The sequence below is a fragment of the Oreochromis aureus genome, linkage group 14 (assembly GCF_013358895.1).
Source record: "Oreochromis aureus strain Israel breed Guangdong linkage group 14, ZZ_aureus, whole genome shotgun sequence".
NCBI classification, from domain to species: Eukaryota; Metazoa; Chordata; class Actinopteri; order Cichliformes; family Cichlidae; genus Oreochromis; species Oreochromis aureus.
This window is the reverse complement of record NC_052955.1, coordinates 37,569,241-37,590,266: the sequence shown is the minus strand read 5'-3', so window position 1 is coordinate 37,590,266 and position 21,026 is coordinate 37,569,241. Positions and strand designations below refer to the sequence as shown.

Genomic DNA, 21,026 nt, shown 5'->3' with positions numbered 1-21,026 from the left:
CCCGCCGGCATACTTTTGAAAAATGGTTATTTTTCCCACACCTGTGGCATGTTGCCCCATAGGCTGGACACTGTCGGGCGCGTGTTTGTTGTCGCATTTGTGACAAGCCGTTTGCTTGTCGTTGTTCGGTTTGTTTTACTGTGTCCTGATTTAATGTATCCTGGCGTTTTCCTTAATGCATCTACCGACGTGTCTCGGGCTGCAGTTGTTGACTGCATAGCCTGAATCTGTGACTTGGCCACCTCTGCTGATCTGCATATTTCTATCGTCTTGCGCAGCGTGAGGTCGTTGTCAATAAGTAATCTCTTTAGTCTTGTATCATTTATGCTGAACACCAATTTGTCCCTGATCATGTCATCCTCATTGACCCCAAACTCGCAACTTTTACTTTTCTGACGGAGTTCTGTGACATATCTGTCCACTGTTACACCTGCTGACATTGGGTACGAACAGAATGTATGGCGCTCAAAGACAACGTTCTTTTGTGGACTACAGTATTCCTTAAACTCTTTCAGAATGTCCTCCATAGCTAGCGCGTCTCCGGCCGGGGTTACGGTGAGTGTGTTATACACTTCAAGCGCCTCCTCGCCGATAATGTGGAGAAGAATGGCTGTTTTAACCTTTTCATCTTTCTCCAGCGCACCGTAGCAGTCATATATAGTCTGAATCGTTGTTCCCACCTGCGCCAGGTCTCAGATAAATTGCCGGTGAGCAGTAGCGGCGATGGTGGCCTGAATTGCTCCATGCCGTTAGCAGCGTCTACCGTTAGCTAATCCACAGCTAGCTTTACTCACGTCGCGGTCCCTGTTCACACGGTCTCGCCGACTTCTGACACCATGTTGTGTTATGCAGTGTTGCTCCAACTGCCAGTTTAACGTGGGTTGCGGCCAAGGCCAACTTTTGATAAAGCACAGAGGACTGAGACGAGGCAATGGTGGAGGTCCGAACTTTTACTACCAACACTCGAAAACCCAAACACATACAATACCCCAGCGCCACCTACGGGTGGGAGGTAGTAATAACTGCTGCTTATTACAATATACCACAGCCGTCATATTCAGGACTGCAAACCGAGCAGCATCACTGACTTTCAGCTCGTTGTGTTTGTGGATATATGACTGACTATAATTACGCATAAAATCATCGCATTCTCTGTAAGATTAAAGTCAACTATATATATATTTAGAAGTAGAGGCTTTAAAACCAAGTTACCGCTGAAAGTACAAACATCACTAATGTCACATAACTTTGCCGACATGTGACCAACAGTAATGTTTTAATGTTCTTAAACATTCGCACATAAATAAGTGACATCATATTCAGTACTTACTTTTGACAGTTCACTCTTCGGCCGCTCCCTTCTGCCGTATTTTGCGGCAAAATTATCCACACCCACCCCCGCGCTATGGGTTGTGGGATATATGGGGCGACGAAGCGTGCACCGGACCACGCTTCGTGGCCAGTTTACTGAAGAACACCTCAGGCTGTCAGGTTAAAACACTCGGTCGTGTTTTCGTAGCGTAAACGCTGGCCCTCCTCTCAGAGCCTACGCTCTATCTGCTATTCCCGAACAGAGATACGCAAGTTTCTCCGTGACTGCAGCTGCCAGTCAAAGCTGCTATGATGACGTTTCACCCCAATTTAACATCGCCGCGGTAGGAATTAGAATCAAACTTATGGGAAAGGAGACCCCTTGGACATCAATGAGCATGATGAGAACTATTGATAACAAAAGAAAGAATCTTTGGAAAAAAATGATCTAAGGAGAATAAATTTATTTTAGTCTGACCCCAGTCCCATCCGCTAACATGGAGGAGGCGGGGTTTATGACCTATACTGCAGCCAGACACCAGGGGGCGATAGAGACGTTTTGGCTTCATTTTTGGGGAGCTGTGGCGTCGTCCATGTTTTCTACAGTCAATGGTTGATATTATCACAGCTGAATATCAGAAGCACAAGCTATCTTAACACTGTGAACACACCCACATAATACACAATTTAAACATGATACTTTAGCATTTTGTACATGAGAAGTTTCTGTCCCACATGGTGAAAAAAGTTTTTCAGTGTGAGGTAGTTTTCTCTTGGTAAGCTTTTGGTAAAGAGTGAAATCCTTATCTCTATATTACCTACGCCCTCCTTTTTCTCTGTGTTCCTCCCTGATGCAGAGAGGATGGGGTTTTTTTTTGTTTGTTTTGTTTTTTTAAACATCTCATCCTCCTATCGTACTTCTAGGCACCATAGCAAGCCATCCAACCCACATGGTCACGTCATCCTTTCTCTTTGATAGTCTAAAACTCATCATGGCAGATCCTGTGGGGGTATATGGGGATCAACGTGTCCTGTTTAACAGGACCACTGAAGGAACAGCTTTAAACCAGTTCAGCATGGCTGTTGTTAATATTATTAATATCACTGTCACAGCCTTACAACTAGTACTACATTGAATGTTTTGATGACTGAAAGCATTACAAGAAGTGTGAAAACTTTCAAAATAAAAGTTCCTTAAAACAAAAGCTGACAATCAGTGGCTGTCAATAACGCTGAGTACAGCACTATGTTCAGGATACCAGTTTGAGATTATTTGTGACTATGTGTCACTTGTTATTTATGTGTTTTAATGTTGTGCACCATGCAATGTTGGCATGACTAAATTTCTGTTGTGCTTGCTTGGTATTATTAATGGTCTCGAATCTTGAATATATACATTATCTTCAAACTGCAAGCAGTATAATGACATATCTCTGTACCAGTGTCTCATGACACTGATTTCAATTTACTAAAGCCTTATAGCACTCTCTGGTGGCCATGTTGGAAGGTTACTCTATGGTTCCAGTTCCAGTACCTGTAAAGTCAAATTGTTAACAAAGAGACAAGATTATATTTATTCTTACATTAATTATCTCCAAAGCCCAAACTGTTGTGCTCATTGCAATCATTTATTTACTTTTACGCAGCACTTAAATCACACATCAGCTCATAATAAATGAAATATTAAAGTTGAAAATATTTACTATGTTTATTGTGTCATTTGTTCACAGTAAAAGCCATCTAATAACTATCAGTGGAAATTCACATTATCAGACATTTGAAGACTGTATTCAAATTCCCACCAAAAGTCTGCGCTCCCAACAACATGAGAGTCTTAATGACATGGGGGATCATCTTGGGGGATCACAACAATATCTGATGTTTTGACAGCCCTCAAAGCAGTGGATTAGCCCACAAAGTGGCTTTAAAAAGCAGCCTGGTGGCTTGCATAAATGGCATGACCTGGAATATTGAATAAGGATTTCTTTGTCCTTATTCATTAAAATATCAAGATGACAACAACAAAGCTTCATAATAAAACACCACCAACCTGTTGCTTACTGCAGTTATTTCAGTCTTATATGTACTCTATAGCTGGAATAAAGAAACTAACAGAAGCTCAGTATAGACCTTAGGGAATTGCAGTGTTGGCAAGTAATTGAAATAAGTTGGATATGGTTCAGAGAACCTGTCAAGCACAGTATTCAAAAGCAGCTTCCCAACAAACGTCATAGAGATAACCATTAACATCAACATATAAGCAGCACTTCTTTTAGACAGAAAAGACCACCCTACATTTTCATGTGAAATGCAATAAAGAATATTATAGGAGAGTTCGTCCGTTAGTCGAACCTCGGATACAGGAGGAACAATGCGGTTTTCGTCCTGGTCGCGGAACACTGGACCAGCTCTTTATCCTCTCGAGGATACTTGAGGGTGCATGGGAGTTTGCCCAACCAGTCTACATGTGTTTTGTGGACTTGGAGAAGGCATTCGACCGTGTCCCTCGGGTGTCCTGTGGGAGGTGTTGGAGTATGGGGTGTCTGGCCCACTGCTACGGGCCATTCGATCCCTATACAACCGTTGTAAGAGTTTGGTTCGCATTGCCGGCAATAAGTCGGACTCGTTTCCGGTGGGTGATGGGCTCCGCCAGGGCTGCCCTTTATCACCGATTCTGTTCATAATTTTTATGGACAGGATTTCTAGGCGCAGCCAAGTGGCGGAGGGCTTTCACTTCGGTGGCCTCAGAATCTCATCTCTGCTTTTTGCGGATGATGTGGTTCTGATGGCTTCATCGGTGGGGGCCTCCAGCTCGACTGGAACAGTTCGCAGCCGAGTGTGAAGCAGCGGGAATGAGGATCAGCACCTCCAAATCTGAGGCCATGGTTCTCAGCCGGAAAAGGGTGGAATGCCCACTCCGGTCGGGATGAGTTCCTGCCCCAAGTGGAGGAGTTTAAGTATCTCGGGTCTTGTTCGCGAGTGATGGGAGAAGGGAGCCGGAGATCGACAGACGGATTGGTGCTGCGGTTGCAGTGATGCGGAACGCTGCACCGGTCCGTCGTGGTGAAGAGGGAGCTGAGTGTAAAAGCGAAGCTCTCAATTTACCGGTCGATCTCACGCCCCGACCCTCACCTATGGCCACGAGCTGTGGGTAGTGACCGAAAGAACGAGATCGCGGATACAAGCGGCAGAAATGAGCTTCCTCCAAGGGTGGCTGGCCTCTCCCTTAGAGATAGGGTGAGAAGTTCGGCCATCCGGGAGGGGCTCAGAGTAGAGCCGCTGCTCCTCCACATCGAAAGGAGCCAGTTGAGGTGGTTCGGGCATCTGACAAGGATGCCCCTGGGCGCCTCCTGGGTGAGGTGTTCGGGCATGTCCCACGGGAGGAGGCCCGGGCAGACCCAGGACGCGCTGGAGAGATTATATCTCTCGGCTGGCCTGGGAACGCCTTTGGTGTTCCCCGGATGAGCTGGAGGAGGTGGCTGGGGAGAGGGAGGTCTGGGCTTCTCTGCTTAGGCTGCTGCCCCCGCGACCCGACTTCGGATAAAGCGGATGAGGATGGATGGATGGATGGATGGAATATTATAGAGATTGGCTAGTAATGATCTAAGCGCAGAATGATCAGAAGAAAATAAAGTATGGGAATAAAATCAACTATGTTATACTCAGGCACCACCTGAGTTTAGTGGTGCAGCGGTTATTCATCCATCGAGGGTTAATTTGTGATTCGAAATTATCTATGAATGTGGTTTTTTAGCTTTGGACCAGACCAATAACTGTATAAAGAGTTTTTAAACTCAACTAAGAAAATGATTGGACATGGGTCAAGTTTACAACACTGGTGACAAATCCAACTTCCAACTAGACAGTGTTACATTTGCTTGGAATGTTTACTCTTTTTGTTGTAGTTTTTCTTTGTCTTCATTGGACAGAATGTATGTGTGTAAATTAGGCGTCCCTGATAACCGATAATGGTTGTTTCTTTCAAGAGTGAATATGTTTCAGAAATATAGAGCATATAGTATTATAGAATGAGGCGATTATAAAATGAATGCAGAGATGTTGATTATACCTTGTACATTACATAATTAAATGAAGCAGTTAGCACAATTTCCCAATTAATGGCTAATTACTGTGGCTATAGTTAGGGAAATGTTTTAAAATGTTGCCACCAGCAACAGGGTCCTGCATCTCTACACAATCACAGAGGTCAGGCTGATGTCACCGTCAATCTCCAGGGAGGTAACGGCATGCAGGGGAGTGAAACGATACTTGTAGGTATGGGTCTGCATCCCATTGGCCACAATTCGGAAGGAATGAGCTTCACAACATATAGTCAACTAAAAAGAAATAAAAGATAATTTTGTTAGTGAAATCAGTTTGTTTACAGTGAAACGAACAGCTAAAGATAGCACACTTAACATGAGACACAATAGAAACATTATAAGTCATCTGGTACTCCAAGGTCAGATCACCTATAATTCTCCTTTATGATATGTGAAGTCGTGACTGAAAAGCAGTGTACCACAAAGCGATGTGACTTCTACTGAAACTTGTACAGCGTGTATGTTCAGAGTCATACCGTGAAAGGCTGACCCCGGTGGAAGGGCATGCCACCACCACGCTCCTCGGAGCCCCACTGATCCCACTGCTTGGTATTTCGAACCACAACATTCTCATTGAAACGTGGGTTGTAATGCAGAGCGATGCCAGACTGGTGGCTAAGATTCACATTGAACCTGTGAAGAAACACAAAATAATGCAATACCAATACTAATTAATTTGTTATTTCTTTTCTAATTTAAGTCTCTAAATATACAGACAGACAACAGTTTGGTTGCCAATTGGCTGGAGAAAAAAGATTTTTTCTTTTCTTTTTTTAAGTTTGTTTTTTCCTGACAACAAGATTCAATTCAAGAGCAATGTTATGTTACTGTAGCTTTGGCAGATAATCTACATTTCAATCTGGAATGTCTGTTTTAGATGAAACATTTGGATGTGTATTTGATCACCTACAACAACAATTCTGGCTTCTGTACATTGGCTGTGTCCCTGTGTGGCACACAGATTACAATCAATCAGTCAATTACGGATACTCCTGATGTCCACTCATTACGTGTATACACCTGTCCACAGAATCAATGTGTTCTATTCCAGCCTCTCTTCGACTCTGGGCAAGATCAAAGAGCTTTCAAAGGACATCAGGAACAAAATTGTAACATGCGCAAGGCTAGAATAGACTACAAGACCATGAACAATAAACTTGGTGAGAAGGTGACAACTGTTGATTCGATTATTAAAAAATGGATCAATGCACAATTTTGTCTCATTGAGAAGAGTGGTGGATCAGCCCATTGCTACACAAGAGGACCTTGGTAATGATCTGAAGGCAGCTGGGAGCACAGTCACCGAGGACACTTTTGGTAACACACTACAAATCTTGGAGCGCCCACAAGGTCACCCTGCTCAAGAAGGCATATGTATTGGACCATCTTTAACTTGCCTGTGAACATTTTATTAATTCAAAAAAGGCTTGGAAGAAAGTGCTGTGGTCAGATGAAAACAAATTTGAGCTCTTTGGCATCAATTCGACCCACAATGCTTGGAGGAAGAGCAATGCTGACCCAAAGAACAGCATCCACACAGTCAAGAATCGAGCCAATGGACAGGCCATGTACTGTAAAATTTTGAATGAGAACCTCCTTCCTTCAGCCAAATGGGTTGTGAATGGGTCTTCTGGCATGGCCAGTACAATGAACAAAACATACGGCAAGGCAACAATTGAGTGGAAGAAGCACCTTAGGGTCATGTTGATGTGTTTCATCGTGTTAGTGGTCTAGCCAGTCTCCAGACCTCAATCCTATAGAAAATCTGTGCACAATAATGAAGGCAAGTGGCACCCAAGAAACCTAAAGGATATTGAAAGGTTTTGTACATAGGAGTGGGTCAAAATCTGTGCATTGCATGTGCGCAAACCTGGTAACCAACTATAAGAAACACCTTACCACTATGCCTGCCAACAAGGGTTTCTTGACCAAGTACTAAGTCATGTCTTGCCTGGGGATAAAACTGATTTACTCAATGACATCCAAATGAACTTCTAACGTTTATGTAATATGTTTTTTTCCTATATTTTTTGTTGATATTGTGTTCTTTTCCATTAAAATGAAGCCACCATAATTTATTTCTTTGGAAGGGATCAAATAATTATCTCCCTCACTTTATAGTTTAATTCTTAATTTTTTCACTTCACATACATAGTTATCATTTTTGCAGTTAAATTTAAGTATGCTAGTTTCAAAGTAATTAAAGCAACATCTGATCATGAAGTCTGACCTTGTGGCACTTGGGTATACAGTTCCCTGGATGGTGATGGTCCTGCCAGGTCTTAGTCCACCACTGATGGCAGACCTGTATGGAACCACCTGCAGACAAGAAATATATATTATTTCAACAGCAACACTGCAACTCTCTGACTACAGTTAGGTAAGATTTAACTTCTTAACCTCCATCAGTTCACTAGTGACATCGTTATCAAATCAAAATCAAATCAAAATTTATTTATATAGCACATTTAAAAACAACAGTTATGATCAAAGTGCTTCACAAATTAAAAGATAAAATAAGACAGATAAAAATAAGATAAGAAAGATACAATGCAGGAGGAGACAACCATAAAAACCAACCAAATGATAATCAAACTATCTTACATCAAAGCCAGAGTAAACAGATGGGTCTTTAAACGAGATTTAAAAGACTGAACAGTCTCAGAAGAGCGAATGGCAATAGGGAGGTTGTTCCACAGTCTAGGAGCTACAATGGCAAAGGCACGGTCACCTCTGGTTTTCAACCTAGACTTAGGTTGCATTAAGAGCATCTGGTTTGAAGATCTTAATGCTTTTATGGGATTATACAAATGAAGAAGTTCAGTTAAATAGCTAGGGGCCATGTTATTTAAGATTTTATAAGTGAATAAAAGAATTTTAAAATCAATGCGAAATTTCACAGGGAGCCAGTGTAGCTTGGCTAAAACTGGAGTCATATGATCATGCATTCTGGCACCCGATAAAAGGCCAGAATGGTTAAAGGTAGGGTTAGGGACAATGTTTTAGCCACAAATAAATAAGCACATTTTTAGAAATTAGAACGTTACCTTTCACAAAAGTCTCATGCATCAATTTTAATACTACTACAAAGAAAATTCACAAAGAAAGAACAATATAGCATCTTAAGCTGCACTAAAGAGTAAAACAGTTAAATGTGGGTGATTGAGCATTAGGTATCTCTCTTGTAAGTCCCTGTCATTTGCTAAATGATTTAATAATTGATCAACATATTTATTTATTTTGCCTATCAGAAACCTGGTTGCAGCAGTTTGAATATGTTAGATTGAATAAATCAACACAGAGTCATACTAACTGTCAGCACATTTGAAGCAAAAGCAGAGGACGAAGAGTAGCAGCAATCTTCCACTGCAGCTTATTAATCAACCATAGACAATACAGATTTTTAATTCATTTGAAATCCTAACTCTTAGCTTTGTACACCCGAACTGGAAAACTCAAAAACCTGTTTTATTTGTTGCTATCTAGACACCACCTGGTTCTTACTTGATTTCCTATCTGATTTCTAAGACTTTTTATCTCATTTAGTATATACAGTGGGTGATTTTACTATCCTTGTTGGTAAAATCACCCACTGTCAGCCTCAACACTGAATCTATTACATTTAACAGTATTCCCTGAAAAACGTCTTTTGTCTGATAATTTCTTAATGACATTTAAATTTACAATAATGGATTACAGAGCATCCATACATCCATTTTCTTCTGCTTATCCGTGACTTCATTGCAGGGGCAGCAGTCTATCCAGAGAGGCCCAGACCTCCCTCTGTCTATCCTCCTCCTCCATCTTATCTGGGGGAACACTCAGGCCAGCTGACCAATATAATCTCTCCAGCATGTCCTGAGTCCTTAGGCATCCTTCCGTGGGACACCTCACCCAGGAGGTGCCCAGGAGGCATCAAAGTCAGATGCCCACCTCATTTGGTGCCTTTTGAAGTAGAGGACTTGCAGCTCTACTCTGAGCTCCTCTTGAATGATTGAACTCATCACCCTATCTCTAAGGGAGCCAGCCACCCTTCAGAAAAAGCTAAAAAGCTAACAACATTCTACTCACAATCTTGTTCTTTTGGTCACTACCCAGAGCTCATGATGATGAGGTGCAGGTACAGTGGCTTGCAAAAGTATTCGGCCCCCTTGCACTTTCCCACATTTTGTCACATTACAGCCACAAACATGAATCAGTTTCATTGGAATTCCAGGTGAAAGACCAATACAAAGTGGTGTACACGTGAGAAGTGGAACGAAAATCATACATGATTCCAAACATTTTTTACAAATAAATAACTGTAAAGTGGGCTGTGCGTAATTATTCAGCCCCCTTTGGTCTGAGTGCAGTCAGTTGCCCATAGACATTGCCTGATGAGTGCTAATGACTAAATAGAGTGCACCTGTGTGTAATCTAATGTCAGTACAAATACAGCTGCTCTGTGACGGCCTCAGAGGTTGTCTAAGAGAATATTGGGAGCAACAACACCATGAAGTCCAAAGAACACACCAGACAGGTCAGGGATAAAGTTATTGAGAAGTTTAAAGCAGGCTTAGGCTACAAAAAGATTTCCCAAGCCTTGAACATCCCACGGAGCACTGTTCAAGCAATCATTCAGAAATGGAAGGAGTATGGCACAACTGTAAACCTACCAAGACAAGGCCGTCCACCTAAACTCACAGGCCGAACAAGGAGAGCGCTGATCAGAAATGCAGCCAAGAGGCCCATGGTGACTCTGGACGAGCTGCAGAGATCTACAGCTCAGGTGGGTGAATCTGTCCATAGCACAACTATTAGTCGTGCACTGCACAAAGTTGGCCTTTATGGAAGAGTGGCAAGAAGAAAGCCATTGTTAACAGAAAACCATAAGAAGTCCCATTTGCAGTTTGCCACAAGCCATGTGGGGACACAGCAAACATGTGGAAAAAAAGGTGCTCTGGTCAGATGAGACCAAATGGAACTTTGGCCAAAATGCAAAATGCTATGTGTGGCGGAAAACTAACACTGCACATCACTCTGAACACACCATCCCCACTGTCAAATATGGTGGTGGCAGCATCATGCTCTGGGGGTGCTTCTCTTCAGCAGGGACAGGGAAGCTGGTCAGAGTTGATGGGAAGATGGATGGAGCCAAATACAGGGCAATCTTGGAAGAAAGCCTCTTGGGGTCTGCAAAAGACTTGAGACTGGGGCGGAGGTTCACCTTCCAGCAGGACAACCACCCTAAACATAAAGCCAGGGCAACAATGGAATGGTTTAAAACAAAACATATCCATGTGTTAGAATGGCCCAGTCAAAGTCCAGATCTAAATCCAATCAAGAATCTGTGGTAAGATCTGAAAACTGCTGTTCACAAACGCTGTCCATCTAATCTGACTGAGCTGGAGCTGTTTTGCAAAGAAGAACGGGCAAGGATTTCAGTCTGTAGATGTGCAAAGCTGGTAGAGACATACCCTAAAAGACTGGCAGCTGTAATTGCAGATAAAGGTGGTTCTACAAAGTATTGACTCAGGGGGCTGAATAATTACGCACAGCCCACTTTGCAGTTATTTATTTGTAAAAAATGTTTGGAATCATGTATGATTTTCGTTCTACTTCTCACGTGTTCACCACTTTGTATTGGTCTTTCACGTGGAATTCCAATAAAATTGATTCATGTTCGTGGCTGTAATGTGACAAAATGTGGAAAAGTTCAAGGGGACCGAATACTTTTGCAAGCCACTGTATGTTATTCGACAGGTATATTTGGGCTCACCTCACCATGAAGGACTGGTACAGCATTCACATCACTGCAGACTCTCCCCCAGTGATGGGTTAGTCCCCTCCTTGTCCCCAAACTGCTTCCTCTACAGAAGCCATGTCAGTGGGATTAAGCTCCTCAAAGTATTACTTACACCGCCCAACTATATCCTTAGCTAAAGTCAGCAGCACCCCACCTCTAATATACACCATGTAAGTAAAATACTGTTTTCCCCCTCTGAATCACCTAACGGTTTTCCAGAAGAAAGAACTCATACCAAAAGTTTTTTTTTTTTTTTCATGGCCTCACCAAACTCCATTCATAGGCACTAAAGGAACTGCACTACAGTGGTTTGAATGCTATCTAAGTAATATATTCCAATTTGAAACCAATTTATAGAGTTCCATAGGGTTCTGTGATGGTCCTAGTTCTATTTGCATTTCATGGTTTCATTAGGTAGTATCATAAGAAGGCGTAGACCTTCAAAAAGCTTCCTGAAGATACAGAAAATTGTGTCCTTCATATATTTTTCTTTGGATGCTGTTTGGTGATGTGTGTGTGTGTGTGTGTGTGTGTGCGCGCGCACGTGTGTTTTAAATGATTTTCCAACTCAACTAAGGTTTTTGTTGCTGTCACCACAGCAGATGTTACAAACTGGAACCTGACCACGATACTCACTGGTGTTGCAGGAGGAAATCCAGGCTGTGCTGGAAATCCAGGCTGTGCTGGGAACCCAGGTTGTGGTGGAAATGCTGGACAAGAAGGGAATCCAGGCTGGGGTTGAAAGCCTACTTGTGGAGCAAACGCAGGCTGAGCAGGAAAAGCTGACTGTGCAGGAAATAAAATACAAAAAGAAACCACTTTGTTCTCACTGTTCTATCATATTCTTGTCATGAGCACAAATACACAACCAACTATGCTGCTATATTACTTATGTATATCAAATAAACAGCCAATAAATTGTGTAAACTTCCTCACCACAGGGCTCTGAAAAGCAATGGAAGAAATTTCCACTTTTCCACCCACTGAGATGGTGTCAACCTGGTGAAATGGCAGGCGATGTCTGTACTCCATAAAGTGGCAGCCATTGACGCTGAGCTGGTAATAGCACATATGGAATTAAATTTGTGTCTAATTGTCCGAACAGTAAAAGCTATTTTTGCACAACAATACATTTTAGAAAAAGAATCACCAAAGAAGACTATTTTAAGAAATTCTGGTGTTTTAAATAAAACTTTCAATAGAACAAACAGAATTGTATGATATGAATGATCAGCTCTACACTTAAATAAACACACAAATGCAGTAAAATGAAATGTCTTATTTATTTACATAACGGAGTAGATCATATTAAAATGTTTAGGATCTGACCTGATAGAAGTCCCGGGCGACAGCAATGACAAGTGTGAAAGAGGACCCAGCAGGAAATGGGGAGTTGTACTTCCTCTCTTCACTGCCCCAGCTCCCATTCTGGAAACTGTTGGTCACCACATAATGCTGACTTTCATAGCGTGGGTTAATGTGGATAGCAATGTCCGCACCGGCCCTGGAACCACGCTGTAGATTCACATGGAACCTGATTAAGAAAGTGAATAAGAATGGATATATGGATATATTAACTGATTACTGGAAAATGTGGCCAAACAGATTCAATTCAGAGACAATTAATGAGTATGAGTTGTACTTTTTAAGTTTTAGGAGTTTTTAAATGACTGTACTGAGTAAAGAACTACAAATTGACAAAAATATTCCTTACACTAGGGTAATGATCTACTGATGAATTTGTAAGTTACAAAGAAATGAACAGTCTGTACTTTTTATTTTACTGGATTCTCTCCAGTAAAATAGAGAATAACCAAAGATCCAGAAAAAAACATAATACATAAATATGACTTAGTAAAACAGGAGTTTATTCTCTTTTCTTGACATTCTTAGGGGCACACTCAGCTTTTCTGTTCTTCCAAACATGGCAAGTTAAGGTAATGCCAAAGAACCTAATTTTATTTTCATGTGAGCACAGCACTTTCTCCTGTGCCTTGCCAGATGTTGACTGGCAAACTTAAGTTGGGCCTGTACAGTGCCTTTGAGCAGCAACGCCATTGTGAGGTCTGTGGACAACACCACAGTGGTCAGGCTAACCGCAGGGGGATTACGACACTTAATACTATTTCTCTTAGTCAGAATCATGTATAATGATAATATAATCATGTATAACTTTAGGAAGCAGGCTCCTCCTCCTAACCCTGTCACCATCAGAGGGGCTGATGTGGAGATCGTTGAGGACTACCGGTACCTGGGGGTACACTTGGACTGTAAACTGGACTGGACCAAGAACACCAATGCTATCTTCAAAAAAGGGCAGAGTCGGCTTTTCCTACTGAGGCAACTCAGGTCCTTCAGTGTTGGTAGGAAAATGCTGACCATGTTCTATCACTCGGTGTTGGAGAGCGTTGTGCTCTTTGCAGCTGTGTGCTGGGGAAGTGGGGTGAAGACAGCTGATGCCAACAGGCTGAACAAACTGATTAAAAAGGCTGGTTCTGTTCTGGGTGTCAGACTGGAGAACCTGGAGGAGGTGTCTGAGAGGAGGATGCTAAAAAAGCTTCTTTCTATCATGGACAACCCCTCCCACCCCATGCACGCCCCCATGATGGACCATCGGAGCAAACGCAGCAAAAGACTCATTGCCCCGAAATGCAGAACTGACCGCCACAGTAAATCCTTTGTGCCGGTGACAATAAGACTGTATAACTCTTCCTCACTCTGTAGGTGATTTTCCTGAGACTATTACCAATGTTATTCTGTTCCCTTTCGGACCGTGCAATATTACCCAACAGTACCTTTTTGAATATTGAATATTTGAATTGAATATTTGTTTCATCCCCCCATCATAAGCTGCTACTCCCTTTATTCTATTGCACATTACTATGTCACTTTCTAGAATCGCCTGCACTGATAGTTAAGTTATTTATTCTCCAGGATACAGTCATTTATATTACTTCGTTAGAGTTATTTGATACTATGTCTTGCACTATCCTACTACTGTATATTACTGTATACTACTATTCTTATTGTATATATTGTATATCTTATTTATCTGTTCCTCTGTCTCTCCTGCTGCTTTGAGCATGTACATGACAACAGAGTTTCCCTCGGGTTAAATAAAGTTATTCTTATTCTTATTCTTATTATAATAATAGGTTGGTGACACATTTTTTTTATCTTACACATTCCTGCAGTCACACACAAGGTCAAGGTCTGTGTAAAGATTGACCTCACACACTGGTATGTTGTATACGTTTGAGGAGCGTTTATTGCAATAACACATATGTAACGTTTATAACCACTCCACCAGCTTTCCAACTAGTCTCCTGCACCCCCCCGCTTCTCTTGGCTCCGACTTCGCTATATATCAGGGAGAAACCTCATTAGTTGATTCTGTGCACCTGTTTGCCAACCTCCCTGGCACTGCCCTTTGAGCTCACTGCACCACCCCTCCCCTGCAGCGGAGCCAGGGACCACGCCTGCCAAGGTCTGCCAAGGTCGAAGCTGGATCATGTCCACCCACACAAAATTCAGACATTAGAAGAGTAATATTTTTTAAACTGAGAGCCGACCCAGACTTCCTGTTTTGGGGTTCTGGACCCTGCAGTAGTGGTTGTCCCTTAAGATAGATGTGCAAAGGTCTGTATGGGCTAGCAACTTGCAATGAAACAAACATAACATATGTTTTCTCACACAGTAACTTCTTACTGTATTTACTTTTGTTGCTCCTGCCCCAGACACATCTGCCCATTGAGTGGACTGAACACTCTCACGTGGTTTGTGGTGACTTAATTACTTCTGATTGGATCTTGTCAGTCCAGAACATTTTCATCTCATTTTTATTTATAGATGAAGGTGTTAATGCCCCCCTGCATTAGTTTTTATTTAGTTTTGTCTTGTTTTTGTGCAAAAAAAAAAGTTGTTGACAAAAACTTTGAAGAAAATTATTGGTCAACAAATAAAACACTGCTGCTGATAAATAAAGGAACAAGCAGACAGACCTGTCAGCCCCAGGTAGGACGCGTCCACTGACAGTGATAGACTTCCCCTCCTGCAGACCACCTTGGATTGACCCAGTGAAGGGGATTATCTAGAAAGAACATGGATAAACATCTAATTACTTGCTTTATATTTTGACTGCAAAATGTAATACGCTAAAAAAAATTAAATAAATGAAGTTAGAATGCCACATAAACCAAAGAAACAGTGTCATTTTGTTACTGATCATTCTTCCTTTTCTTTCTTATGGATATATAGCTACATATTTTGTAGCTACTTTGTTTCCTAAAGGTGCTCTTTGTATCACTTTCTTAACTTTTTAATATGTGTGTCTCTTCCTTCATGAATGTCTGTTTTTATGTTGGCAGCAGTTTAATAGAAGAAAAAAAAGGCTGACAAAATTTACATGAAAACTCACATCTAAGTTGGAAAAACACATATTTGTGAAGTTTAATTTGTCCAGTTTTGAGAATATTTTGGTACACAAGTTGCAGAGTTGTTGATATCATACAAAAAAGATAAATTATTTGCTTCATTGTAAGGTTTTGTTTTATGGTGCAGATATATTTATTTCACAAATTCCAACTGGGCGATGGCTGTTTCCTGACTAGCACTAGATACTTCAGTGTACCATCAGAAGAGCTTGAGATGGGGGGTTCCAATCATCTCTGCATTGACTGCTGCCCCCAGAAGTCCAAACCAATGGAAAGGGATATATGACTAAATAACTTGTAAATGGTGAAAACATGAAAACATAATACCAACAAGTTGTTGCTAAATGGTTGGACTACAGGCTTTATACACACACACACACACACACACACACACATATATATATATATTTACATATGTATATGTAAATATATATATATATGTGTGTGTGTGGATATATGTGTGTGTATATATATATATATATATATATATATATATATATGTGTATAGATAGATAGATAGATAGATCAGCATATACACACAGGAGGAAGTGATTGAATTAGGCTAAACTCATTGGGGTGGGGAAAAGCAATAACACTCTATTTGAGCACTCAGTTCTTCCTTACTACAAACTTCATTCACCCATTCACACACACACACCAACAGGAAGCCTCCTCAACCTAAACATGGCAGACTTTAACCTACAAATGCAGTCCCAGTGTAAGGACCTCCAGGACCTCCACAGCAGCCAGCAGTTGGCACTCACATTAACATAAATAAATAAATAAATAATACATTTAAAAAATGTAGAGCCTAGAAAAGAGTTTTAGCGTCTTTCCCTGGAAAAAAGATTTTCACCCCAATGACACCTTTACATAGATATACAAAGGACAACAATAAAATGTTATCAGCAGCAGCAGCAACATGATTATTATTATTAGTGTTATTATTATATACGGTTTCTGGTTCCAATAAAAGTTCTGCTACTGATGATGTACTTAGAACCAAAGAAGGGGGAAAAGGCCTCAAAAATGCAAACGGATGTTGCTGCTGCAAGCCACTTCCTGCTAAACTGTCATGCATGAATTGTAACTTCACTATTATAATCTGATCTTATAGGAAATGAAATATAGAAATAATGAATACCATTTTACACAAGAACATCAGAGAATAGGTGTGACTTTAATTATTGATGTTCTATTTAGATATAATTTTACACGCTATATGTTTAGTTTAAGTTGTGTGCCGTGTGTGACACCAGTTTTAAAGCCTGCGGTTAGTCTTAACCGCACTGTGTATTGTACCTGATTTGTTTGTGCGTCGTAGATGTTTTAAAGCAAATGTATTTACTTCTGGGCCACTACACATGTCCAAATATGAATTCTGCTTTGGCTTGATATTTTACAAGCTATATCCGTATCGGAATAATGCAAGTCGGGTTGTTTTCGAACTTTCTTTTTATCCATATTCTGCGCTTCTGTTTCCCAGCTAACCGCTGCACTGGAGCCAAAAGTCAAGACGCCTCATGTACTCAAGCATCTGCATATGTGTCTTTTCTTCCCTGAAAACCTCGAGGCCAAAGTTCACTTCAGCGTTTAGATTCAGGAAGCAACAGTGTACACGTCTTCATTTACGCTGCTCGCAAGTGAACATTTTGGAAAGATCGGAAAGTTTTACAAAACAAGACTTTTATGATGCGCAAAAGACACAAAACGTTTTACTCTCATGCGTATAACCAAGCCGACCAGCGAGGTCTAAAACTCGCACTGCCTCTTTGTGTCGGCTGCGCCCACCTGGCCTTGCGTAACGGACTAACGGAACAGCCGTGAGAGCGCAGAGGAGTATTCTTGCCGTCCGTACTAATTACAGCGTTTATAAGATCGAAAAGTTTTAATTTGAACATATTTTATTCTCTTACCGGGTTGTAAAAAGGTGACTGCTGATAAAAAGCCATATCCCTGAACGGAAACACGGGGATTTGTTGAGCTGTAGAGTCTATGCTGCGAGTTAGCCCACCCTTAGGTTTCGTTTTTCCTACAATAGGCGGTATTTACATATGATGAGTCGTATCCGTTTCCCCCAGCACTGACATCCGATTTAACTGTAGATTATCAAGCCTCAAACAAGACTCTACAACACACACATTCATACACACAGACACATTTTCAATAAAAGATAATGTCACTACACTGCAACTCCAGCAGCAACTTAAAGTTACGTTTAATGGCAGGCCATCTCCAAAGCTTTAACTTAATATGGAAAGAAAATAATGGCTCTGTATTATCACTGTGGGGAAAATGATTTGGACTAGCACACACTTTTGCGCAATGATGCTTTCTTCACCACCACAGGATTTAAGGACTTTTGCAAAAAAAACAAACAAACACTTGCTAAGCAACACATGACAGATGTTCAAAGTTAGTGTGGAATTCTACAACATACTAATTAGAAATTTGAAACTTACCAATTTGTAATATCATCATGCTATCGTGTATATATGTCTGTATGTTTGTTTCAGATGACGCATCAATCTTCATGAATCTTAGCCTATATAAACTACATGTGTAAAAGTGTAATATACTGTATGTAATCGTTACCTAAAGTGCTGCATATGGTGTGCTGAAGTTTTGCTTAAAAGAGCACTGATGTTATTACTATAGCTTTTCCTGCAAGCAGTTTTATTTTTTATATATTTTTAAATTGATAAATGACCAAGACCAATCATGTGCGTCAAAGGAGTGGACTGCATTCACATGAGGTCAAAGAGAACATTACCACAGCAGATAACATACAAGATTATATAGATAACTATGTACGTGTGTGTAACTGGAAAGGTTAGTGTCAAAGACAAACTCTGTCTTACAATAAAAGGGGAAATGACCAACATCCTGTGAAAGTGAAAAGGGCAGGGTGTTTACCAGAATTAAAAACACCCCATCAGCCTTGTACAGTCAAACTTTGGCAAGTAAAGGCTCATTTGAGCCTATAATAATGGAGACAAGGTGAGCTGTTTTCATTCAACTTTAATTAAAAACAAGAATATGGAACAATTCCTTAACCCGTAAAGAAATTGCTTTAACATTATATTACTAAACAAAACAATACCTACACTCAAGAACACCATGAATTTGCAAAAAATTTTTTCTTTTGAATTTGGAAAATGGCATTCCTACCTCTGGTCTCTCCACCTCTTACTCAGTATGCACTAGCACTAATTACATTGCACCTTATATTGCACCTGCTCCTTTATACTGCACATTACAGTATATATAATTGTATACAACTGTATATATCGGTGTATCTTTTATCGTTTATTCTAAAGTAATTTTAATGGAAAAATCTACATATTGCTAATGGAGAGTCGCCAAACTGTCTTTCATTGTTCTTGTAACAGTGACAATAAAGATCTGTCATATCTTATCTTTGACTTTGTGAACAAATGAACAAAAACTTCAGACATATCTTTTGCAGAGTTATCCCAACTAGTATAATAGCACACCAAAGCTTTATCCCAATGTCCACCTGTACAGACAAAAATTGAACATTAAAGTTTTTAGCACTCTTAACACACGTTATTCCTTAATTATTAGCATTAAAAGCAAAGTGAATGCTTTGTCCTATAATTTACTGGATAACTGGATAAGCAGTTATAGATGAAAAATAAATCTTTTTCATTATCATTCGGAAACACAAAAGTACAATGTACTATGTTCTATTTAGATATAATTTTACACGCTATTTGTTAAGTAGTTTAAGTTGTGTGCCGTGTGTGACACCAGTTTTAAAGCCTGCGGTTAGTCTTAACCGCACTGTGTATTGTACCTGATTTGTTTGTGCGTTGTATATATTTAAAGCAAATGTAGGCTATTTACTTCGGGGCCACTAAACATGTCAAAATATGAATTCTTCTTTGGCTCGATATTTTCCACACTATATCCGTATCTGTCACGGTTCTGGGTCATTCTGACCCAGCTTCTTCAGTTCTTTATATTTTGGTATATTTCTATAGTATTGATTATTATTCTAGATTAAGTGCAGTGTCTGTCTGCCTCCTTGTAAGTTGTTTCTTGTTTCCTGTTTTACTTTGGAGGTTCGTGTCTGGTGTCAGTGTGTTCGGTTTACTATTCCCCTGTCTCGTCAGCTGTGATTTCTCCCAGGTGTGTTCCCCTTCTGTGCCTCATTCCTTGATTACTGCCGTGTGTATATTAGCCCTGTGTTACCTTTGTTCTCTGTCGCATCGTCAACGTCTACTCGCCCTCAGTTTCTGCTGTGTGTCCTGTTACCTGTTTTTGCCTGCCTGTTAGTTTATGTTTTCCAGTTTAGTTAGTCTTCTGTTTGGTAAGCAGCCTGCAATAAAGCAGTTCATTCTGAGTTACTTTCGCTTCCGTGAGTCCTGCGTTTTGGGTCCTTCCTCTCTGCCTGCCTGCATACAGCCATGACAGTATCGGAATAATCCAAGTCGGGTTGTTTTTGAACTTAAAAGAAACAGTCTTCTTTATTTCATCCGGGGGTTTTTTTTTTTTGAGCATCTGTTTCCCACCTGACCGCTGCACTGGAGCCAAAAGTCAAGACGCCTCATGTACTCAAGCATCTGCATATGTGTCTTTTCTTCCCTGAAAACCTCGAGGCCAAAGTTCACTTCAGCGTTTAGATTCAGGAAGCAACAGTGTACACGTCTTCATTTACGCTGCTCGCAAGTGAACATTTTGGAAAGATCGGAAAGTTTTACAAAACAAGACTTTTATGATGCGCAAAAGACACAAAACGTTTTACTCTCATGCGTATAACCAAGCCGACCAGCGAGGTCTAAAACTCGCACTGCCTCTTTGTGTTGGCTGCCTCCTCCTGGTCTTGCGTAACGGACTAACGGAACAGCCGTGAGAGCGCAGAGGAGTATTCTTGCCGTCCGTACTAATTACAGCGTTTATAAGAGCGAAAAGTCTTAAGAATCTTAAGACTTTTCGCTTAAGAAAAGTGAATAAGAGAATAAAATAAATAAAATATGTTCATCTTAAGTTAAGATGAACATATTTTATTCTCTTACCGGGTTGTAAAAAGGTGACTGCTGATAAGAAGCCATATCCCTGAACGGAAACACGGAAGATTGTTGAACTGTAAAGTATATGCTCTGAATTTTGCGAGTTAGCCCACCCTTAGGTTTCGTTTTTCCTACAATAGGCGGTATTTAAAGTTATTTTGCAAGATGCCGCTCCACCCAGAGTCCCCCACCACCCCGCCACTCTCCTCTATGTGCAGCAACCAGCAGGCGCACCTCGTAAATGGAGGGCGCCCTTTTTCCCGCAGATGGGTGCGCACGTTATACCTATTTCGTGCCCTTGAAATAGTATTTCGTGGGCACGTTATACCCATTTCGTGCCCACGAAGTAGTATTTTGT

The 21,026-nt window shown here is 40.9% G+C and overlaps 1 protein-coding gene across 2 annotated transcripts; it reads right to left on the bottom strand.

Moving 5' to 3' along the window:
* Positions 1-4,861: 4,861 nt before the first annotated feature.
* LOC116325692 (galectin-9-like) lies at positions 4,862-20,818 on the bottom strand. 2 transcript variants are annotated; one of them, XM_031746664.2, is made up of 8 exons: positions 20,675-20,818; positions 15,201-15,289; positions 12,529-12,733; positions 12,136-12,255; positions 11,836-11,985; positions 7,645-7,733; positions 5,891-6,047; positions 4,862-5,648 (listed from the first exon to the last, which is right to left on the bottom strand). In XM_031746664.2, the coding sequence occupies exons 1-8, from the start codon at positions 20,708-20,710 to the stop codon at positions 5,502-5,504; spliced, it is 993 nt and encodes a 330-aa protein (XP_031602524.1). In that variant the 5' UTR covers positions 20,711-20,818; the 3' UTR covers positions 4,862-5,501. The 2 variants fall into 2 exon arrangements, with proteins under 2 accessions (XP_031602524.1, XP_031602522.2); XM_031746662.2 differs by lacking the exon at positions 20,675-20,818 and adding an exon at positions 17,549-17,693.
* Positions 20,819-21,026: the final 208 nt, after the last annotated feature.